This window comes from Thunnus albacares, chromosome 17 (assembly GCF_914725855.1).
Source record: "Thunnus albacares chromosome 17, fThuAlb1.1, whole genome shotgun sequence".
Taxonomy (NCBI): Eukaryota; Metazoa; Chordata; class Actinopteri; order Scombriformes; family Scombridae; genus Thunnus; species Thunnus albacares.
In genome coordinates, this window is record NC_058122.1 from 1,332,823 (window position 1) to 1,358,198 (window position 25,376).

The 25,376-nt window shown below is 39.2% G+C and overlaps 1 protein-coding gene across 3 annotated transcripts in view; it reads left to right on the forward strand.

Annotated features, from left to right (window-relative positions):
- sept12 (septin 12) overlaps positions 1-8,321 on the forward strand; it is an 82,147-nt gene extending 73,826 nt beyond the window's left edge. For all 3 annotated transcript variants that reach the window (XM_044331159.1, XM_044331161.1, XM_044331162.1), the window contains 7 exons: positions 999-1,080; positions 1,698-1,835; positions 2,664-2,781; positions 3,015-3,110; positions 3,759-3,855; positions 4,471-4,522; positions 6,995-8,321. In XM_044331159.1, coding sequence (XP_044187094.1) covers positions 999-1,080; positions 1,698-1,835; positions 2,664-2,781; positions 3,015-3,110; positions 3,759-3,855; positions 4,471-4,522; positions 6,995-7,160 — 749 coding nt within the window. In that variant the 3' untranslated portion in view covers positions 7,161-8,321. The remainder of the gene's footprint in view (positions 1-998; positions 1,081-1,697; positions 1,836-2,663; positions 2,782-3,014; positions 3,111-3,758; positions 3,856-4,470; positions 4,523-6,994) is intronic.
- Positions 8,322-25,376: the final 17,055 nt, after the last annotated feature.

Genomic DNA, 25,376 nt, shown 5'->3' on the forward strand with positions numbered 1-25,376 from the left:
ATTCCTTTTGAACATTCACACATCACCACACAAACACACACACACACACATACACACGTGAGCTCACACATTACACTGACTCAGTGAAGGTAAAAAATACAGGAGGTATCACTTTGATCTCATCATCACACACATTACGTACACACACCACACACGTTTGTCTTACTGTTGCTTACAAGGATTTACCATTCCCACGGCCAATCCTAACCTTCCGCTTTACTCCAAACTTAGCCAAAAACTGTTCTTATTACATCCTATAGTACGTCCCAATTTTAAAGGACAGGTTCAGAATTATTCAAGTCTGTCTTAAAACAAAAGTCAGGAGGCCAAATGAGCATTGAAACATGTTGTTCTTGCTGTAATCATTCCTCCTGTTCATACGGACCATTAGAAGATCCCTTCATAATGCACTTACAATGGAAGTGATGGAGGACAAAAACCTCTTTCACTGTTCATAGGGGCACCTGAGTGTTGTTTTAAAACTTGAAAAGTTGTGAACCAACCTCAAGCTAAACTCTCAATCACTGTGCTTCCTTAGTTTTAGGTTGCTTACCACTGGCACAGAGAGAGACTGTTTGCACCAGTTTTCAAATTTTACTTTAAATGCTGATAATGCTGATTTGTGTTTTTAAGTCCTATAAACATAATTGTTATTTATGCTAAAGAATATGCATTTTTACAGTGTAAAATGTAAGGTGTAATAAGAGCCTTTTATCTAATTCTCATCATGGCAGGATTCTCCCAGGCCTCTTCTGTGAAATCTGCCAAAATCAACCCATATGACAATAACTATGAAAAGGCAATTTCTGATTCCAACTTGAGGCTGCACATTGGCTGCCAATTCACACATGATGATTTGTGTGAATTGGCAGCAAATCATGCATGATGATTTGCTGGATAGTCTGGCAACAGTACACCTCTCAGCCACAGCAGAGATATGTGAAAATATATTTTTGTATGTACATATAACCCATCCCCCTTTGTGCTTATCTGTCTAGTGATTGAGGAGAAGGGGGTGAAGATGAAGCTGACAGTAATCGACACTCCAGGTTTTGGAGACCAGATCAACAATGAGAATTGGTGAGTGGCACAAGAGAGGAGACATGACGGGATAGAGGCAGAGAAAGAGAGGACACTTTCCAGAACTGACTGCCATAGTATTAATAGAAAATTTCTCTTGTTGTAATCCAAAAAAAAAACTACCACAGCTTCACTTTATGCTAGTTTTGGATGCATTTTGACTCACATCAGAGTCAGTGTCTCATTTTAAATCCAGTGTGCATGAGTACAGAATGAAAAACATGTGACTGTCCTACTCTAACTGTATAACACTTCTGTCAAGTTGAAAAGTTAGACAAGCATTTACTCACAACTCAACCTGACATAACCAGTATCACTGAAAACAAATTAAATCGCCTGCATCTTAATTAGAATTTAGCCATTGGTGAGTCAGACAGTGTTCAGGTGGTTGAGTAATGTTTGCTAAAACCACAGTGACCAGCTTAGTTAACTTTTTTTTTAATGACGCTGCATAGGTTTTCGAAATGTATTAACCAATGGGCTTGGGGTTCATTTGGTTTTGGTCTTTTCATGTAATTTTTTGACATAACAAAAATATAATGTGATGATTTTCTTAAAGAAATGACCAGAATATATATAAAATCACTCACTGACTCTTCTCTGTTACTCCTTTCCAGCTGGGAGCCCATAGTGAAGTACGTCAATGAGCAGTATGAGAAATACCTTAGAGAGGAGCTGCATGTCAACCGTAAGAGGAGAATACCTGACACCAGAGTCCACTGCTGCATCTACTTCCTCCCTGCCACTGGACACAGGTCAGTACTCACTCATGGCTGGCTCCAGCATCACACTTCTGCACAAACACGTGGTTATTCAATCAGAATCAAAGTGCTGAATCATATTTATCATAATCATAGCACCTAACCCCTTGTTCATCGGATGGACCCGTAAAATGTTTTCTGGCAGCATACAGCAAATGTCAAACACTGAAATATATTTTGGATGTGAACCTGCCTCTAGTGAGGTGTGCAGCGATGTGGTAGGCCAACCAGGAGAAAATTACACTCAGTCCCTCAACAGGCGCATCCTGGCAACTGTACTGTTCCTTGACTTTTTCTCTTGACATGTCTTCACCTTCCTGGTCTCTCTGACCCACGCTCCTGACTTTATAAAGATAAAATTAAGACATTGGTGAGTGAGCTGTAGCTAGAGTGATGAACTCTTCAAATGAGTGAAATAACCCCCAAAAGTCAGGCAAAGACAAAGCACATCATATTACTGTATGTGCTGCTTCACTGGGGCAACAGCTTTGTGAAAAGATGTTTTTAAAGCCAAGAGTTTGGGTTTACTGCTCACCAACATTTTTGTCAGTTTGCAAGACCAGAAAATTCTTATTTGGTCAAAGTAGAAAAAGTAAAAGGACAAGTGTTAGTAATTACTGAGTGTTCTGTTTCTTCAGTGCCCTAAAATGTTAGAGGAGGTATTCTATCTTTTTTATTTTACTGTCAACAATCCCATGAAAAGACTTACACTGGCAATGACTTGATCATACTAACTAAGTATTTTCTGTGTATTCAGCCTTATACAGTGTTACACCTCTGTGCCATAGATCTCAAACTGACCAGAGATCTGTCTGTTGCCAGGTTACGCCCCATCGATGTTGAGTTCATGAAGAGGTTGGGAAAGGTAGTGAGCATCGTTCCTGTCATCGCCAAAGCAGACACACTCACCATTGAGGAAAGACAGGAATTCAAGGAGAGGGTGAGGGAACATACACACACATTAAAGCTTGTTTTCTTTAGATCACTTTCTTTTCCTCCAGCTGTTCTCATTGTGAAACACGAACAAAATGTGATTTCAGAAAATCACTTCACTACACATTTGACACCATGCATGTATTTGGCCCTCATATTCCCTGTCTTGACACATAGCCTTCAGTGTGAACCAGTTTACTGACCTGTTTGACCTGTGTTTGGCCTTTGACCCTTTGACAGATAAGGCAAGACTTGGTGGCAAATGGGATTCGTGTTTACCCCCAGAAAGAGTATGACGAGGATCCAGAGGAGCGCATACTCAACGACAGGATCAGGGTAACATATCCACTCCTGTCATTTAGTCAGAATCATAACCAGCTTTAGTGGCCAAGTATGTTTATGTATGCAAGGGATTAGATTCTATTTGTTACTATTGGCTCTCAATGTACGTATAGACCACTCCAATCCTAACCCTAAATTGGGTTTAATCAAATCAGCACACACATGTTCACTGTACTTGATGGGAACTTGGAGGCAACCAGCTACTATACACAATGGACAGAGAGTGGGAGGTGGAAATCAGAGTTAATATACAGTCTATCTTAACAACACCTGAAAAGGGAATCTTTGTTTGTTTAGATGAGCATTTATACAGTCAAGTTACTGCCACAAGTAAGGAATAATCAGATGACTGCCTGAATGAACTAAAGACATAAATACTTCATGGAGCATTAGAAACATGCTTGGTGTGACTGTCATGGAGATGGTCAATTTCATAGTCAAAAAATTATAATCTCATATGATATGACAGAGTATGTAATCATTATTTAAGCTAATGGTTTTAACTGTGCAGAGGTTAGTACCTGTAATCATTTATTCTCCGTGGGCTGATACTGTGGGTATCACATATTATAGTGAGCATGTCTCACTCAGGCTCATTTGAAGAATGAGCCTGAGTGAGACATGCTCATATTGTGTGTCCAGGAAAGCATTCCCTTTGCTGTGGTGGGAACCGACAAGGAGCACCAGGTGAATGGAAACAAGGTGCTGGGCCGTAAAACAAAGTGGGGAATCATTGAAGGTAAGGCAGCAATTTAACATGAGCGTTACCTCATTTACACCTGGTATGAACATTCATTCTTACAGTCGCCATTGTACGTGGATTCTGATCTCATGTTTGGCAAAACAGATAAGTAGGTGCAGCCAAGGCTTCAACAGCTGCAGCAGCTGCTTCAATCCAACCTGAAATGAATTGATCTTTTGCACAAAAAGTATATAATGGTAGTTTATTTCTTAAACTAACATTTCTTCCAATACATCCCCCGCACTTCTTACTTGAGTCTGTGGCAGTTATTGGCAAAATGAAAGTTGGACATTCTGCCATATTCAAGACACAGATTTTTTATTCAAAGACATCATTATGAAAATCTGCCTCAGTTTTACATATGGACTCCATTTTTGTACATGTTGACCATCACTTCAGTTCAGTCTTTATTGTCCCACATAAAAGCAGAATAAAACACCATCAGCTAAAGAAGTAACATGCAATAGCAATAAAAACAATAAGTGAGTAAAAATAAGTATAAATAAAACATAATAATAACAAAACTAGAACAAGAAGGAAAAAAAGGAAACAATAATAAGCAATAAACAATAAGACAGAGACTTTAACAACCTTGTTTTTCTCTTTTCACAGTTGAAAATGTGGCACACTGTGAGTTTGCCAACCTGAGAGATCTACTCATCAGGTGAGTTACACTGTGCTCTTTCACTTGGCTCATCATGAAAGATAAAAGAAACGGGATATGGGTCATTTGTGAGGACCATAAAAGTCAATGGAGGGACCACTATGACATCCAAAGTGAGGATCATGTGACTGGCAGCAGCTGAAGGCATAATCAGGCTAGTTTGTGGTGGCTGAAATGTGTATCATATAAAGCTCACCAGTGGTAATGGCTTATTATGACAGTTACCGCAGACAACCAAAAAAATAAAATAAAATAATATAACAAAGTAAGAATAATAAAGTGCTGTTTAGCAGTGCAGTCCAGTTTAAGTGCAAATGAAGTGCATTTATTGCACTTGAAACAAAGAAAAATTAAGGAGTACCTGCATCTCTGCCCAGAGGGGTCGAAGAATGAATTCCTCCAAGAGTGTGACTCTACTGCTTGTTGCTACTCATGCAGTGCCATCACAGCACACATTTAAAGTGGAAGTGTTGTAGGTTAGCCGTGACCAACAATTTTTCTAATTTTCTTAAACTTTTTTCACACACTTAATTCTGTCAATTTTCTCGAGAGAGTATTGCTAGTACCCTGATTTGCACAGTTCATGGCGTTGAGACCATAAAGACACAGAAAAGACACAGAGTTTTTGAAGAGAGATCAGGGAGGCAGTGGGATGCAGCCACGAGGAGACTATGGCAGCAGGCTTTTCACCTCATCTTCTAGAGTGGCCATTCAGAACCAACAGAAACACTTTTGTCTCTAGATGTGGTGGGAGGATACGGGTTTGTTTAAAGCAATCTCAGGCTTGTAGAATGTGTCACAAGTGTAACAGAAAAGTCCAGATCATAGTTTTTCATGATCATCAACTGCATCTCATGGTCTTCATCACCAAATGGAGCTGGCTCAGATGTCATCATGTGACTTAGGTACGGAAATGTAGTCATGTGATAACAAGTGGTTATACAAGGGGGTAACTTTTTCCAATGTTGTTGTTGTATTTGAAAATTGACAATTGTTCTTGCCAAAAACCTTTAAAAGGTGATTAAGTTCTTATATTTTGGCACAGTAAATACACAGTTCTTATTGACCTGAGATGTGTTCACAACTCTGACGCAGCATTCTCCTCAAAGTTCATAAATAAATCCTCATAGGTGTAAGCCTGCTGTTTCAGCTGTTACTAGGCCACAGCATCTCTACTAGTCGGGGTGTACAATTAACTTTAATTCAGTAATAATAATAATGCATTTTCCTCCAGTGTGAGTGAATCATTCTGATTTGAATCTGTTTTGATCACTGGCAAGTGACCTTCATGTTAGTTGGTTGATCCCTGATGAGGTAAACCAAGGCGAACCCTCCTCGGATCCTCATGGCTCATTGTGGATTATCCATTACATAAGTTTAAATCTATTACTCACTACTTACTGCAGTGTGAGGGAGATAATCCATTCATACAGAACACCTTTTGCAATGCCCCTCAGAGCTTTATTGACCTTAGGAATATGTCAGTCAAGCAGTGTGGCCTGTACTGTGACTTCCTCTGGTTGTCAGTGTATTGAGTTTTAGCGGTTGGAACTTTTTTACTTCTTAGTTCTCTTTACATTTATTCCAGTCAAATGAGTCTCAGTGGGATCATTTTGGTGCTGGAAAGGAGACTCTTGCTTATTCAGTCTTCAAATTCAGGATTCCTGGTCATGGAACGGCGGATCAGCTTTTTATCTTTGCAAGGATACCTGAGGGAGATGGGACTTTACCTATCCAGTCTGTATGTGTTTTTGGACCTGGAGAAGGCTTATACTGTGTCCCTCGGGGTCTCTTGTGGGGGGCACTTCAGGGGTATGGGGCACCTGGGTTCATTACTATGAGCCATCCGGTCCTTGTATAACCAGAGTGAGAGCTGTGTCTGCATTCTCGACAGGAAGTCAAGCATGTGCCCTGTGGACATGGGGCTTTGCCAGGGTTGTGCCTTGCCATAGATTTTCATTCATTTGAGATTTTCATAGACAGAATTTTGTGGATGGAGAGCTTCTGCTGGCCTTGTCTGCCAAACAACGTAGCTTCTATCAAGTGTTTTTAACTACAGTTGCTAAAAGTTTGTCATTAATGACCTGTAACGCAGCCCTCTTTTTCTGAGCCAAATTTTCTTAAGATCTTTTTTAGGCACGCTATCTTTCAAAATAACCTGCAACAAAAAGTCTACAAAAATGTTTACATCTATTTTAAAAAAAACATGCAATGAATTTTAGTAACATTTCTGTAATTGAAAGGATTATACAAAACTGCACACGCTCACAAATAGTTTAGGGATCATTTAATTCTTGTGATAGCTCCATCAAGCAATTCCTGACATATTAAAAATGTAAAATGTTATCACTTCCTACAGAAGGACCTCCTCGCTACCTGATCCATTTATGAACCGCACAGGTCTGAATCATTGTCGTGTTAGATTAATCAGATACCAAGTTGTGAATCTTTCTGTATGTGTTTCTTGCGAAGGTCTCACCTGCAGGACCTGAAAGAGGTGACACACAACATCCACTATGAAACCTACCGTGTACGACGGCTCAACGAGAGCAACGTGAACTTCAGTGAACTGGGACTGTCCACCTGGCCTCTGGAGAATGGAACTGCTGACAAATGCGAATCGGAGAGCCACCTCTGATCCCTCCATTAGCCTCCTACTCCAGGAATTCTGATGCTACTTGTCCAATCAGAATGAGAGATGGGAAAAAGAAAGCTATTTTCCCCACATAAAATGGGATGGAAAAATGATTTTTTAATTGTTTTTCCCTTTTGTTCATTATGGGACCAACTAGTGGATTGTTTTTAAATGATAAATTCTATTTGAGTTTTTACGTAAGACATAAGAAATGCATCAGATATGGATATATTTTTGAATGCGAGCTCATATATATTTTCTGGAAGTATGGTGACATATATAGGACAGGGAAGAACAAGCAGCATAATATGGAACAATGAGAGGAAACATAAACACAAGTCTCCCAATGGTATGTAAGCATCTTGGTATCTTCTAGATTAATGATACACTGTATGGCCAAAAGTATGTGGATAGCCAAGGCCATAGTGCCAAACATTGTTGGCTGATATCACTAATGCTCTTGTGGCTTAATGAGAGCAAATCCCTGCAGCTAGGTTCCTACATCTGGTGGGAAAACTTCCCAGAAGATCACATATGGGTGGAATGTTCGGTTGTCCATATACATTTGGTAATGCAGTGTATCATTCTTGCTGAGGTCAAATGTGTTTAAATGTGATTCTAAGGAAAAACCCATCATGTTATGGCTTGAGGAAAGGTTTCGATTGACAATTGACAATAGAAACAACTATGAACACCAAGCAGTATCCAAAATAATTGCAGCATTTAAAGCAGGACAATTAGCTCCTCCTCAAAAAAAAAAGAAAAAATGAAGCTGATGCTGTGCTAGGTGCTGCCCTGTTCATTTTGTCTCTTTCTAAAAGGACTGTCTTCAGCTTCTAATCTGAAGTACTCTAACTTTGTAAGAGTCAAGTCTTCCAACATGCTGTGGAGAGGTGGATGATGTTTGGTTGAAATTGCTTTTTATGAAAAGAAGGTTGCCTTTTCTGAGTTAATGGCAGATGTAACTGACTGTAGGAAATATAAACTAAATGATTAGACTATAGGGGTTTGGAGGACATTCTGTATTGTACCTTTCACCCTGCTGAGTTTAAACATCTGCTAGCTTCTCTCTCCATGCAGAAGTCCATGTCCACACTCACATGGATAAAACTGAATACACTGTTTATGTTAAAGATGTTTGCCCACACTAGTAAAATGTCAAAACAACAGAAGAATACTTCATTTGTTGACTTTCTACCTCTTTTAAAGAGTAACTACACCCCAAAATGTTTTGGAGTAGTTTATATCTATTTATCATTTGACACAGATAGAAAAAAGCAAAACTAGTCATTGGGCTCTCCTTTAATCATGCAAGTGCGAAGTGTTAGGTGTTGGGTGCACAGACTGTGTGGGCGCCTTCAAGAACACTTTTTTTCAATCTTGGTTCATGTGTGTGCAAAAGTGCACAAGGTCTAGGTGCAGGTGAATATAGATCAGAGGTTGTGGTGAGTAATAAATGTACTCTCATCGCTGAGCTGAGCCAGATAGTGATGCATGACAGCATTAGCTCAACAAATGGAGAAACATTTAAAGTACAGTGATGATAGCTATTAAAAATGTTTGATCGGGTCAGTTTAAATTCTACAGTATCTCAAGTAGTAAATTTTCACATCATATTGTAATAGATGTGACAGCAGCATTTGCACTGTGATGCATTTCTAGAATAAAACATGAGACATCACTCGCTAAAAACTAAGTTGTGAAGCAGGCAATGGATGCATAAGAAAAATGTTCCCTGGTAATTCATTGTCTCCCATAGAAAAAGCAGAATACAGAGTTATAATCGACTGCATGTGTAGACACCAAAATACCACACAGACAGAAAAGCCAGTTTCAAGGTAAGGAAACCACCAAACTGTCATAGTGCTGCTCGTTGTGCCGCCACAAAAACAGGGCCCATTTACATCATCAGTTGAGAGAATAATGTGCAAAATGTCAAAATTTAGCTCAGAATTCCACCTGGATAAAATGAGCAGAAGGCATTAATTTTAGATGTTTGAGTGTACAACAGAAATTTCTAGGCTAAGACTGTTTTAGACTCAGTATAAAAGCAGATTGATGAAGGCTTGGTCACTGATTTTTCAAGATCGTGATCCACTCTCATTTGCAAGCTTTACTCTGAGTGGGATAAGCTTTTCTATAGTTTTTGTTAGTGATATTTCACATTTATTATTTTGCAGATTTTAGTGGCTTTTATTCTGCTATTTTCTCAGTACTGCAGCTCTGATCTGTGGTTTTGAACTAATGCTACTTAAGCCTGGCACATAGCAGGTGACATTAACAAGTCTTCACAGATGTTGACAGAGAGACGCTGTCAACACTATTATCCCCATTTGTACTTTTCAGTGCATCGCAGCAGGCTTTTCACCTCGCCTTAAAGTTTCAAAACAGGTATAATTACACTTGCCTTTAGTTGTGGTCAGACGAAAAGTTGATGAAGCATAATGAGATCATACATATCATTTTTTTTTATTGGATGCCAAAGCTTTGCTGGCCTCTGTGCCTTTCCAGCAGGTCAGAGAGCCCATCAGTGGCTGCTCTTGGTTGATTAGCTCTGACTAGCACTGCAGGCTTGCATCATTCACACTACCTACACTGAGTGTCTTCATACCCCATATGTCATCAAACGCTATGTAGCCATGAGACTAAGCCCACTGACATTTGCCCACCCACTGAACTCCCACTCTGTTGCATTTTTTAAATATGCTAAAAAAAAAAAAAAAAAAAAAAAAAAGGTCCTTACAGAAATTGAGGACGTACTTACACTTCAAAGAGTAATGTAAAGCAGTGTTTCACTCACCACAGTCGCTGGGTCTGGTCAGAGATGTGCTCTGTAGCACTGGTGTACTGACACACCCTGAAATACAATTCTACATCACTGCATCTATATATATATATATATATATATATATATATATATATATATATATATGTGTGTGTGTGTGTGTGTGTGTGTGTGTGTGTGTGTGTGTGTGTGTGTGTGTGTGTGTGTGTGTGTGTGTGTGTATGTATGTATGTATGTATATATATTTAATCCAGGGCTTTACTGCAATATCTTTGCATGATTTACAGTTCAAAAAACTCCTATCTTATACTGTTGCAGCCCTTACATTCAGCCACTTTCTGAAACTGACCATTTTAGCCTCCCCCCCCCCCCTCCCTCCCAAGGAGCCCCCTCTGTTCCGATTGGTTAGCTTCTGGGAGTTGCATTACAGCTGTCTTCTGGCTACACAGGAGGCTATATCAACAAACCATGAAACAAAGTATAGTAGTAGGATTTCACTACTTTTTCTCATTCTTTACTCGAAATGTCAGCTTCTCAATTACATCCGCACATGTCTGAGCTGGAAACCGATCAGGAATATGAGAGTGGACAGCACCAACATCCGCAGCAACATAGATTACAGCAGGATGTCTGTTTGGTAAATATTCCTCACATTACCTGCTTATTATGTGACATAACAGTGGATTTAGTCTTTCAGTCACAAGCCGTATATAACTATTTTTCTATATATGCCCCCGTTAATAGGTGTACATGTGGGAAATGTGCTAAAATGCTGACTGAAGTGGAAAAAGTATTCTGCTGTCGCTAAACAGCTGTATAGTATCTCCCTGCACCATCAGTTATTTGTATGCTGGAGTACATTACATGCCTATAATACTGCTCAAGTAGGCTATTTTGCAAGAATGTGTACATACATTTACCAAGAAGACCTTAGTTTGACAGGCTTTTGTCTTGGAATATCTTCGCTTGAGCATAACTGCTATGTGTGCTGTGCCTGGAGCAGATGACCATATAAAGAAATCTGTGACGAGCTGACGTCAGTTCATCGTGAAAGTATAAAAAAACATTGGAAACCTAGTATTCAGAGCAGTCTGAAGCCTGAGCTTTTTGCTCACGGGGATCACTTTTACATACGTTTACCTCATCATTTGAAATTTTGGCCACATTTAATATGAACATCTGACATTGTAACATTATATATATGACAGAAAATAAAGAGAAGCATAATAGGTCCACTTTAAGGCATTTGACAAATGTCAAAATGGTGCCATTGTCTGATAAGGACTGTGTTTGGATGGTTTACACCCTTTCAACAAACAAAAAGACTTCTCTCTCTCTCTCTCTTTCTCTATCTTTCTGCCCCCTTGACTTTACCAGTATTAGCAACTCCACACTCCATGTTGTCAGGAGGAGAAACACTGTTGTACAGACTGTCTGTTGCATTTCTGACTACATCACAGCTGGGTGTGGCCAAGCATGGTACATTGTACCACACCCCACTGTGCACGTAATATTGCGCTATAGTATACCATGGAGTGCTGTAGTGCACAGCATGTGGACAGAGCATTCAGCATGAGCAGGATTTTCAGTCTGGGTGTAGTTACTCTTTAAATGACAAGGTCATTTAACATGGATGGTCACAAATGGCCAGCTTAGTGTAGAGGGAAGTGCCAAGTGGAGGGGAAAAAAGTGCATTTTAAGATTTATCCTCATTAAATCTTCACTGTCACTTCATTATCCAGCACTGATTACTTTCATCTCCATAATCTTTAGTCAGCTCAATATACGCTATAATCATTGTACTTCTGACTGTTGTATTGTGTGTAATGTTCACATGTTTTCAGCCTGCCATCATGAGTTCAAGCAGAGAGTTAAGTATTAACTGATTTTTTTCAATGATTGTATTTTATTGAGGGACAATTTGCAAGTTATTCATTTAGTAATCTCTCGTCTTCAGTTTCTTAATTGTTATTCATATACTCCAAAGATAATTTAGATCACTTTTTTATCCAAGGAAAGCTTTCTCTGCTTTGCATCCTGCATTCACAATGGCTACCAGTCCTCTGGTGGCCACTGAGCAGCTGGAGCTTTAATGTCTGCCCTCAGATAAGTTGATACACACTGTATGTATAAGGTATCAATTTTTTATCCTATCCGTGCCTTAGTTTTGAAAATATTAACATTTTACTTACTGGCTCCCTCATAGTCATTTTGGACACAGGGACACAGCTTATCAACACAGCTTCAGGAATGTTTTAAACAAGTCCAGTTTAACACAGTTATCAAAATAGTTCCCAACCACTCAGCCATAGAACATTTGTTAACTATGAGAAAACAATATCATTCAACAAAATTATAAAACTTTGAAGGCTATTACAGAGTACACAATCTGTCTGTGTTGTATTTTTCTCCTTTGTAGCTGTCTAGCCCACAACAAGGTACTGATGTTGAACTTAAGTCAGAATGTGAGGTTAACTTGGTCCAAACTTAGTTTATTGAGTAATTTCTCTTTCTGTCTGTGCCAATCATCTGCATCCCTGTGTGTCATATTTGCAACACATGACAGTAGATATGCAATTCAAAATATAGCTTTGGCTCTCAAGTCAGGTTTGGTTCTTAAAGTTGACAGTAAAGTCAGGTTCAGTCAGGTTGGGTCTTACAGGTGTAGTTATGGGCCAGGATCGGATCTCAGGCTTGTACAGAGCTCTGGCAGTGTGTGGCAGAATTTCTGCAGGGAAGTTGTGAGTTGTGGAGATAAAATGCATAAGGCATGCAGTCTGTAATGTTCTAAATAAGCCAAACATCTACAACAGTTGTGACACCCCCTCCACCCCCAATTCCACCTGTTGCAACAGTGCTGTCAATATAAAAATGGCCAGCAGTGCAAAAAAGGTTGGACACTCTTAATCTAATTCATTTGTTTGGGAGTGAAAGCAGATCTGAGAGTTGTTGGGATGATCTTTTGTGTGTAGTTTATGGTAATGAGTCGTTGCACTTATATGTGTGTGCATTATTTGTTTGCAGTTTGATGAGGCTTTTCTATATGTACATTACATCAATGTAACAATCTGTTTGATTAGACATTTTGACTTATAGTAGGAAAAGCACAGGTGTTACTAATCACGTTAATGATGGCTCCATTCTATCCAAGTATCCCAGCAGCTAAATGGAATTCAGCCATAATTAATATTATTATTCACACCTGTGCTTTTTCTACTGTGACATGTCTCCTGTAAAAAAAAGCCTATCAGCTACTCAAATTTGAACTCAACACAATGGTTTATGAAATTTTAACGATTGTTAATGTTAAAATGGTAAAGCACGCTCAGCTATCTTTCCATGGATAAATGAAGGTTAAAACATATTCTTAGAGACACAGTGTGGAGTCTGGAAACATGACAAACATACATTGGAAACATGAATACACTGGAGCGTAATCAGGCTTAGTGTTGGTCTGGTCTTGCCTGTTTCTGTCACTTCATTTTGACTGTGTGACCAAAGAACAGAAGATAAACCTTCCTTTTTTTCAAAGTAATTGCTGAAATACCTGGTGTTCAAAATGTCAGTTTTCTTCTTAAGCCACATATTATCCACAATGATAACAAACCTTCCACAGTCACGTTTCACTGATGTGATGTCTGACATTCAGTGTTACTACTTGCCTCTCAGCTCTGCTCTGTATCCTGAAGCTCTGTGTTAACCTCCCACCCCTTGTGTTTTATTTTCAGTATGTACTAACCGTTCCTATATGGCTATTGTCTTTGTTTTTATAGTATTAATGATACACATGTTAACACTGTTAATTTACAATTAAATACTTGTCACTTGCTCTGTCTAGTGTGAAGTCATTGTAATAAACCTATTGATATTGATCACCCTGTGACCTTTCTCACTACACTATCACTAAGGCTGTAGTATCATTTACAAAGTGGGGAACTACCTGTGGGTCCCAGACCCTCAGTGGTCTCAAAAGCCCCCAGGGTCACTGTGTGTCATCTAGTTTTTAATTTGATTATTTGCACCTTTGTAAGGGAATTCAACAAAATCACCAAGGATCATCCTGCATTATTACTTAAACTCATGGCTCTTACTTGTAGAGGGACCTTTATGAGGGCAGTACGTTGGGGCCACTAGCACAGCAGCAATTTTTTCCCCAAGGGACCCAATTAGTTAATTTTACCATGACAACCACCAAAATTGTTTAAAGGGGTACTCCTGAGATTTAGTTAAAGGATAGGTTCACAATCTGCAAAAATGTCTTTAAAAGTTTATCTTGATCTAATATGAAGGCTGTGGTCAGTGTTGGGGATTAAGGTTAAGGTTATAGAGAAGTTCAAAGAGCAAGAGGGAGGCAGAGCCATGAAGAGACATCTGATCGGATAGAACTCTCCCCCACCAGATTGGGCCGTACACTTTACCTTCTCCTACTCCCCCACTCACATGGGGAGGAGAGGAGCGAAGAGAGGAGAAAAACAAAGGAAGAATAAATCTACAATTGGTATTGGATTAGAATCTAATTTTAAGACTATATTTCAATTCCAACTAAATTTTAAGGACAAAAAAGGTGCTATGTGGACTTGGAACTGACTTGAGATTATATTTACCACTTGATTTTGGAAGAAAACATAAGGCGCTATCTAGATGGACTTTATTGTGATTAAAGGATTGTATCTGATATTTTAATCTAACTAATGCAATGAAAAGCTGGGTCTCTTGTCTGATTCGCCCCAAAAACTTCATTGCTCATCCTATAGGTTGACTATACATATATCCCCAAGTCTAATGACTATTCGCTAATGACCCCTGGTGGTCAAAAGGTGTAATAACCCATAACCATCACAGAGGACCATAAGGTGCTATCTGGATACTACTGACACCTTGTGGACAGGAATGAAATAACCTCCAATTATCACAGAGGAGACATCAGCTGTTATATGAAGAAATGTACCCTTTTCTGATGAATGTCCACTGAAATGAGCCAGAATAAGTTCCATTTAACTAGGTTTCTTCCAGTAACACAGAGTGAAGATGGTTGAGGTCAGTCAGCTGTGCAAAGAGTTTAAATTGTCTTCCTCCAACTGGTTTTTAATTCAATTTTGTGGTTGTGATTACATGTCACCTGCATTTTAAAATCTCATTTGAGGACCAAAGAAAAGAAAGGATAAATCTGGAGTTTAGAGGGAGCCCGTCTTCTGAGGCACTGGCTGGTTAGGAATTTGAATATATCTCGATGACTCCCCCCTGCTTCGTCCATCGACTGGGTAGTTGAAATGGGGAGCCAAAGGTAATGCAATGACCAGCACATATCATCTGCAGCCCACTGTTCCCATATCCGCTACCATTTTGTTAGTGTATTATAGTTCCCTGCTCAAGGTTTTTTTTAACATAAGTCCTTCTCCCTGGATGTTAATATCAGGGATAAAGTTTAGAGGTATCATATTTTCTTGTAGAATTATCACCTCCACCTATCCACCACCTATCACCAAAAGAAGGGTTGTGTATATATAATATGTATACACCAACCCTTTAACCCTCCTGTTGTCCTCGGGTCAAATTTGACCCCTTTTCAAATGTTTTTATATCAGAAATATGGATTTCTTTCATCTAATTGCTTGAAAATCACATGGATGGTGCCATACTACACACTTTGCAAGTAAAAGTAACGATCACTACTTTCATAGAACTTTGGGTGTTCTATTAAAATTTATAGCATCTGTGGGCTTTTGTCCTCCCGGGTCAAAATTGACCCGGGAGGACAAAAGTTGCATGGTCGATGAGGAGACAACAGGAGGGTTAAAGTGCCAAGTTTAAGTTATCACTGTCTAGTTTTATAAGTGCTATAAAAGTGCATGCAATAGAACAATTAAGTGCAATTCATAAAATATGAATACAATAGAATCAAACAACTATTAATGCAAATAAGAGAATACACAATCAGTTAATCATAAAATATAAAATATTTTTAATATTGAACAGTGTTGAAAAGCATAATCAATTGTTAAATTATTGAGAACTTCTCCTGGATTTCTGTGTGTTAAGGAGAGAAAAGGTGAGTGTAAAAAGGAAAGAAGAGGGAAGCATATCCTCACCGCAGGAGAAGTCTGCTAAAAAAAAATGTTAAAAGTGAATTGATAGGAGCCCTTGGCAGGTAAATATTTTTCCTTTATTATAAAATTTAGTTTTAATAAACATAATCATTGTTATTGTTAATATTTTTCTTTTAAGCCATCAGTTTCAATAGTTTTTAATAATCAAATCCATTTCCTCTCCACTGTCCTATGGTGAGCTGTGGACCACTCATAGTTACTCTTTAGGCCCAAAGTTTGGAGATTATGCAGGCCATGACATTTAAAATGTAAATATGAAATACTTGTACCTTGTCCCTTTTCTATGGTTATGGTTATGGTTAGGCGTTAGGTATAGTGATGAATATGAGTCAAGGAACTCATTACCACAAAAGTCAGAATACTGCAGGCTTGGTATTGAGCCAGATAGGGGCACCGAGCCAGATGGGGGCGCCTTTTTCCACTGGAAAATAGATGAAATTGGCATCAAAGGTAACTAACAAAGATAAATGGGCATGTGATTCTGTGTGACAAGTCATGTTGATCAAATGAAAGCAAAATGAAAATGAATGACTAACTGAAATGTCTGACATGCTGTGTGTACTACTTGATTCAATTATTCCATCTCAGCTCTTAAGGCCTGCTGCATACAGAAGGACAGGGTCGCAAGCAAACTGGCTTGCAGGACGGAGGCTGAGAGGAGCCACTTCCCTAGATGACCTCTCAGGAGAGAAAATTAAGACCGCACTGAGAAAGAGGAGGGGGTCTGCATAGGTGGAGGAGGAGCTGAAGAAATCGCTAAAACAAGGTGAAATCAACACAGGTGTCATTTTTTCTAACCATCTGTAAATACTTGTTTTTTTATATTTGATTGCTGCTTGTTGTTTTTGTTGTTGTTTGCTTTTGTAATTGCACTTTTAAATTTCCTAGTTTATGTAGTAACAGTGTGGTTTTAATAGTGTTGTTGTAAATAGATTGTTTCAATGTACCTGGTCTATCCATGGGTGCAGTTCATTCAATTAGCTGAGAGGTTACCTTCCTCTTATCCTTTGAAACATCACGCCACACTAACATAACTTAGTATCATGTGAAAATCATGTTGCAAGATCTACCTGCTCTTGTTTTCTTCATTTTTCAGGCTTTTAATTTGGTAACTTCAAGCTTTATTTTGTCAAAATTCACACTGCTCTGGTTTAGGGGTAACTTGTGCGAGTTTTACTTTGTGGGGCTAGAGGTTTCAGGGGGATTTTTCTGGGTTATTTGGTGACCCCATGTGATGGCTTAGCGTTAGGGCTTTGGGTTGGTCTACAGAAGGCCATGGTGATGAACATTCAAAGGTCCCAAGTCAAATAACTGTGTGTTTGTGTTGATATGACAAAAAAATTCAGGCCTGTCCTAATGCCAAATACACAATCAATACAGGGGAGCTATACACCAAATTAAAGCTGTTGTTCTGCTTATTGCAGAGAGCATACACACATGCTATTTGTGATTTGTGTTCCAGGAAAAACACTGCAACAATGTGGATGTTTTGCATATTTTTGGAAGCCTGTGTAGCCTCTTAACATCCACCCTTTTTTTGGAATTTTCTCCCATTTGGCATACCCAAATGGAAAAGCTTATAACAGATAGCTGTAAGGCCAAGATGTATGTATTAGGCTTCATTTGAAAAGTAACATTGTCTAGTTTCTGTAGACTGGATGCTTGGTCCTTATCTTTAATGAGTCATATTTAAATAACAATAACTCGGGCACGCTTTATGCCATAACTATGCAAATCACCACATACAGTGCTGCTTGAAAGTTTGTGAACACTTAAGAATTTGCTCTATTTCTGCATAAATATGACCTTATTTACTGAGGAAAATGAAACAATGTTACATATTTGTGCTTGGCAAAAGTATGTGAACCTCTAGGATTAACACTTCATTTTAAGGGGAAATTAGAGTCAGGTGTTTCAATCAATGGAATGGCAATCAGGTGTGGGTCTGGGAGGCCCTGCCTTATTTAAAGAGGAGAAATCTCGGTCTTCACTATCAAAGTCTGAGCTTCTCAACACAGATTTGAGGAAGTGCGTCATGGCTCTAACAAAGAGGACCTTGGGAGAAGAGTTTCTGATACTCACCAAGCTGGAAAGGGTTACAAAACCATTTCTAAACAGATTGGACACCACCAGTCAGCTGTCAGGCAGATTATGTACAAATGGAAGACATCCAACACTATTGTTGCCCTCCCCAGAAGTGGTTACAAGGTACAAAGATAACACCAAGAGCAAGGTGTTTAATAGTCTGGAGGGCCACAAGGGTAACGTCTAGGAAACTGAAGGTCTCTCTTGCAGTGGCTACAGTCAATGTTCATGAGTCCACCATCAGGAAAACATTGAACATCAATGGTGTGCATAGCAGAGTTGGGAAAAAAGCCACTTCTCTCCAAACAGAACATTGCTGCTGTCTACAGTTTGTTCAAGATCACGTGGATAAGCCAGAAGGCGATTGGAAAAATGTTCTGTGGATGGATGAGACCAAAATCGAACTTTTTGGCTTGAATGAGGAGCATTGTGTTTGGTGATGAGCAAACAACTGCATTCCGGCATAGGACCCTTAACCCATCTGTGAAATATGGTGGTGGTAGTATCATGGTTTGGGCTGCTTTCCTGCCTCTGGACCAGGACAGCTTGCAATTATTGATGGAGCTATGAGTTCTGAGTTGAACCAGCAAATTCTACAGGAGAATGTCAAGGTATCTGTTCATGACCTGAAGCTCAACAGTAATAACTTGTAATAACTTACAAACTGAACATATAGATTCACTGACTGAAGATTATGAAAATAAAATGCACATTTCTGGCTAGAAATGTTATCAACGCATTTTAATGCTAAGATTATCTTAAAATATTGCTTTTTTGGGCACAGAGGGGGTTGACAGACAGAGACCTGACAGTCACATGACGTGGATGCAGGCCAATAAAAAAGAATAGGCCAAAAAAACAAAGAAAAACCCAAAAAATATTGGTATCTCACAATTTTAGAGCTGTTATTGTGAAACTCATACGTTTTGCACTGTGGCCCAACGTAGCTGTTACACATTTTGTCAGACTGGGTTGGCCCAAACCATTATATAGAGCAAAGAAGGACTATCTGCGTGATCTCATCGCACAAGGCTTGGTGAAAATATCAAACTCACCTTGTGCATCTCCAGTAGTTTGCGTCAAAAAGTGTGAGAGCTAGAGCTTGTGCTTGTGTTTTGATTACTGTGGCCATGAAATTCCTGTTTTCCAGGCCTCGAACTGGTTTGAAATTAACAGAATATTTCAGAAAAGTTCTCGAAAAATGTTTCGAAAAAGAATGTCAGCCAAAGTGAATGTCTCAACAAGAGAAGGATTAATTCAGATAATGGCTCCCTCTGCATTATACAATACTCTCCTTTGGGTAAAGTATTTCAAGAGATTGTCCAGCAACACTGGCATATTTTGAAATCTGATCCTAATCTTAAATCAGTTTTTAAAGATTCCCTATGCATTGTTTACAAACCTGCCCCAAACATTTGTGATCTCATAGTCATAGCTGACCTTTCATCTGAACGACCTACTCACTTCTTATCAGCCATTCCAGATGGTAACTACAAGTGTGCAAATTGCGCACAATGTAATTTCACTCTCAAATGTCATTCATTTACTCATCTGCATTCTGGCAAAAAAAATTAATATCAAGGGTATCATTACTTGTAACACAAAAAACATCATCTACATGATTAAATGTCCCTGTGGTTTGGCTTACATAGGAAAAACAACACACTGACTCAAGACCCGTATTTCAGAACATAGAAGTAGCGTACGTACTAACGATCAAAAGAATCCTGTGGCTGTGCACTTTAACTCATTCAAACATAATCCATCCACACTGAGATACACTGGGATTGAACATGTAAAAACCGCCAGAAGGGAAGGAGGCATCAACAACATCCTTTTGAAAAGAGAGGCATTCTATATTTTTACCCTTAATACTTTATCAACTAAGGGCTTAAATTGAGATTTTGATCTAAAACCTTTTTTGTAAGTGGTTATAGTTGATAGAACAAAACATCTTTTCTAAGTATGATTGATAGACCCCATTTTACTTTTACAGATACCTTAACAAATATTATTGTCTCTCCTGTAGGTTAATATTTGTTGATGCAACCTCCCTTTTCATTTTCTTCTTTTGATTGTGTTGCCTTTTCTGTTGTAGGTTTCAACACAAATTCTAGGCGATTATTAGGTTGAACTTGCCTGCAAGTAATATATTACTGTTTTCTATTTTCCTATGTATTTTTCTGTATAGAAGTTTTTCTATTTTTCTATGTATTTTTCCATGTAATATTTTTTATGGTAACTTTTTGGATAACGATCTATATTTGATTCAACTTTTGAAGTGTTCTATTTCATATGCACCTGTATAATATTGATGTTGTTGTTGTTTCAAGTTGTTTTTGCCCTTTACGTAGAGCATGTTCTGTTCCACATGTGGGAGTATCAGACAGTGTTGTCCAGCTCTGCCCTGATTGGTTCAGCTTGGGAGCAGACTGACTCTCAGTCATGCAGATCACAACCACCTGAGTGCTGAATGTGCTTGTGCCTACATATTGTTTGTCTTGCTCTGTGATGGAGATTTGACAATGCCTGAGGAAGATCTCTGATAGATCAAAACGTTGCTCAATTAAAATTGCAGAGAGCTACTGGTACAGTGTGCCGATCTTTTTGCTGATTTTTATATATTGACTATGTGTCATATATCTCTAACATAAATAGGTATTTTTAAAATTGTTTGCAATTAACAGGATGAACAGTTTGGGTTTTTTGGTGTAAGATTCATTTCATTTCATTTTGAGATAGTCTACTTGTTAGGCCAGGCTACAGGTGATACAATTACAAGCAGTTATACTTAATTGAAAGCAACGGGTAAGCTAACCGATTTGCAATGTGATAGGTTAGATGCTTATTTAGGTATATACTTAAACAAGAGCCTTGACAGTCATCAAATCTTGGCCATGGCAGATCTGGCTCTGTTAGAAGACCTCTACGTGCCCGTAAGACATGAGAGGGTTTTTCGGGACTGCAGGGATCTTTTTATGGAGAGTGACAGGTGGCTATTAAGTCGCTTTTGTCTCCCAAGGCATCACCTTCTGGAATTATGCCACAATTTGGAACTTCAATTAACAAGAGAAACCCAACGCTTGAATGCCATACCTGTGCCAGTGCAAGTGCTCTCCACATTGCGGTTTTTGGCAGCCGGGACATTTTAGTGGGTCAAGCGATATCAAGCCCCTTTATCATAGATACATCACATTTCCATACAATGATGCTCAGCAAACCATGATTAAGAGAGAATTTTATGAGATTGCGGGTGTCTTAATGTGATTGGTGCAATTGATCGTACCCATGTGTGTGTGAAGCCACCGTCCCACATGAATGATTACGCATTCATCAATCGTAAAAACTATCACTCCATAAATGTTCAGGTCATTTGTGATACCAGGCTATCTCTCCTAAATGTGGTAGCCCGGTGGCCTGGGGGATGCATGACTCCTTCATCTTTCAAAATAGCAGTGGAGGGACATGGCTACAGGAGGGCGCACTGCAGGGTCAGAGCCATCTCCTCAGTGAGTGACTACTGTGTTAAAGTAATATTCTTTAAGTATTCCAATGACTCTAACATTTTGGTGTAATTCGTGTGCTAGGTGATAAAGGTTATCCCCTCACGGAATACCTGGTAACCCCACTGGCAAACCCTGTAACAGAGCAGGAGCGCAGAATCAATAGAGCACACACAGGCCATGGTAGAGCACTGCATCGGGTTGCTTAAGGACAGATGGCTCTGTGTAGGATCAGCGGGGGGAACTCTACTGTGCACGCCAGAAAAACTTTGCAAAATTATTTTGGCTAGGTGAGGTTCTGCACAATATTGCGCAGGATAACAGTGCCATTTGATGTTCCGATGCAGCCAGATGAACCTATGCCCAGAGAGCTGTGGCCAGCACAGCCGCATCTGGGGGCTATACGAAGGAGACAGAACCTCATTCATCGTGTCTAAAATGTAAAATATTAAATACTTATGTCTGGCAAGAAGGCTATTCAATACAAGAAACAGACACTACACAGTGTTCTGTCAAACATTTTATTTATGTGATGCATGTTTCAGGTTTTCATTTATCTCTTTTATAGTGTCGTTGATGGCTATAAGTGAGCAATTATCTCCACCATTGACAGACAAATTTTGGTTTGTTTTTCCAAGACCTCTGCTGTCAGAATCCAGGGTCATGGTGGTGGGCCAGCACGGGGGGTGGAGGACACATGTCCCCTCTCACAGCTCATGATTTGTGTAACCGAGCTCTGATTGATCTGAAACCTCATTAAAATTAGGAAATAAAGTCTTCAACCGTGTAATTCTTTCTTTCTTTGATATGGAGAGAGCACATTTAAATAGGCTACAAAAAATACTAGTAGCCTAGGCTACTAAATATTTACCATTATCCAGCTTGGACACAGTCTCCTCTGCCACTTGCGGCTGAAATTGAAGTAAATCCAATGAGCGCGGCCACACGCTGCTCATTCTGCGTCAATGCAAGGCTGTGGTCCTATACATACACACAAACACACACACACACACACACACACACACACACACACACATATATATATATGTATATATATATATATATATGTGCTATACATCACAGATGTATAACTTAAATATTCAAACCTCAGCTGGAGTTTGATTGTTGACGGCAATGCTATTGACCACAGCAGTGATTTCTTTCCATACTGTGTTTTTCTGAGTTCCTTTGATGCAAGTTTTCACGCTGCCAAATAGAGCTAACTTGTTCAGTTGGACTTGTGACGTTATGGTTTTAGTTTCAAGGTCTGAGAAGTTTCACTTCTTGACCATATTCTGCATCTCCATGTCATAAACTCTAGGGGCAAGGCCTCTAAACTGAGAATATATAGGGGCTTGATATTTCAATGACAATTGTTCTCAGCTGCCACATTTATCAACACTCGATCATTCTTATGCTGTGATATGTGTGATATGTGTGAGATATGAACATTTCATGAATCACATGTGAACCCTGTTGTAAGATTATTTCTGCACTTGGATCTGCACTAGTTTCTATGTTAGATTGATAAATGAGAGTCAACGACTGCAGTACAATATGGAGGCTGTCTTCTCTCACTCCTCTTTCTTAAACTTACAGATTCTTTCTTCCTTCAAACACTTTGTACACAGGTTATAAGTCCTCATGCTCTGCAAGTCCTCCTGCCACTAATGATGTACAAATTTCTGACCTAGAAGCTTTGTTTTAGTATCCAAATAAAGAATACAGGAAGTATCCCTTAGTGGAGCGAAAAGTAAGGGTGTGGAGGTTGAGGTGGTATGTGCGTGTGTAGCACATTTGATTTTCATGCAGGTGACCAGAGTTCACAAACCTGCATTTAATGTTTGTCTTTTTATTAACTAATTATTATTAAAACAACAGCCCAAATGAACATTGAAACATGTTTGTCTTGCTGTAATCATTCCTCATGTTCATACTGACCATTAGAAGATCCCTTCATAATGCACTTACAATGTAAGTGATGGGGGACAAAATCCACAGTCCTCCTTCTGTGCCAAAATGTATTTAAAAGTTTATCTGAAGCTAATATGAAGCTTCATCGTCCAAATGAGTCAAATCAAGTAGATATCTTTCAACGTTACAGTCTTTTTAATCTCAAAGTTCCTCTTTTTGTTACTATACTTCCACCACAGCTCAACAGGGAAACACTGTCTGAGGAAACACAAAGAGGGAATTTGATGCTAAAAAGACTGTAAATGTGGCAGATATCCATCTGTGAACCTATCATTTAACTTTACCTTAATGAAGTGTTTTAGTTGCATTACATTAACCTCACCTTAACCACAGTTTATTTGCCGTACCTGTGATCTTTCTTTAACCATATCTATACCGTTGTTGCCAACACAAAGATATTGTAGAAAGCAAGCATTCTAAAAATGTTTCCATTGAATGTTTAACAAAGCATCATCACTGAAGAAATTCCAGGATTTTACAGAACTGTCCATTGTCAACATTCTTGTCTGCCGATGGATTGGGTCGGGTTGGATGTCATACAACACTCCAGTCTTCCACTCAGGGGGGGGTCCTGTCTTAGGGTGTACCAGGAGAAATCTTAAGTGTTGAACGGTGTGTGGTAACCGCTGATTCCTCTGGCTCCTCTGTTGTGACAAAGTCATGCAAAGGAGTCCCACTGGATGATTTTTGAGTTAGCACTGTACATTCAAGTCAGGATTATCTTCATCATCTCCCTGTACCCATTGGCCCAGGGTGCCCCTTGGATCTGCTGCACCTTCCTCTCTCTATCTACCTCCTCACTGGCTCACTGGATCTTTTATGTTCAAAGTGCTGGTAAATGATAATGTAGTCAAGAGCTCCAGAAAAAGCTTGTATAGTATGTGGTCCTTGGCACATGTCAGTAAATGTGTAACTAATCTAAAGTTAGTGTTTTTTGGCTGGACTGAATGAGTGATGAAATTTCACCATTGGTCGGCCAGCCGAGTGTTGGCGTTTCCTCATTGGCCGTTGCTTTTTCAAAATGAATCAGCGCGACATAATGGAAGCAGAGGACAGGTGCATGATGCAGAGTGACTATGTTTCCCTTCTGAACTCTGACGCTCTTAGCTCTGGTGTTAAATACAGCAAAGTTGGCTAAACTCCTGTTTAAACAGATGTGTACCATTGTCTCTGTTGTCTCCTCCTCTCAGCTGGCAGGAGAGATGCTCCATGGTGCGTTTGGATTTTTATAACTGAACTAATACCAGGACTTTTTATTTCTCTGACGTTTTCCCATCACAAACTATGAAAAATACCATTAAAACACGAGTCTTGCGAGTAAAACATGAGACTCATGTAGGCTGTTATATCAGTTTAGTGTGGGGCGGCTGCTCTGCAGGTGCGCTTGATTTGACTGTAACTGCGGTAACTGGGCGGAGATAAGCTTTCTGAATTTGCTCCCAAAATGCTGTCAGAACTTTCATTCATAATTCCTACCTCAGCCTCCTTAACCAGGAAAGACGCAGAAAAAAGGTGTATAGTGGCATGAGGGAGAGTACATAGCTAGAACACCCCAAATAACAATCACTCTGACTTTTCACTCAATGGAGAGTGAAAAACAAGAGACATCCGCAGAGTGAAACAGATGAAAGAGCAAGGGGACTTAATAATAATTAGAATAGTTATAATTAGACAGAAAAAAAATCTGTTCTCTTTCAAATCAAATACCCCAAGATATGAGTGGAAAGTATTGTTCTTGCAACTGCATTTATAACCTTTTTTGACT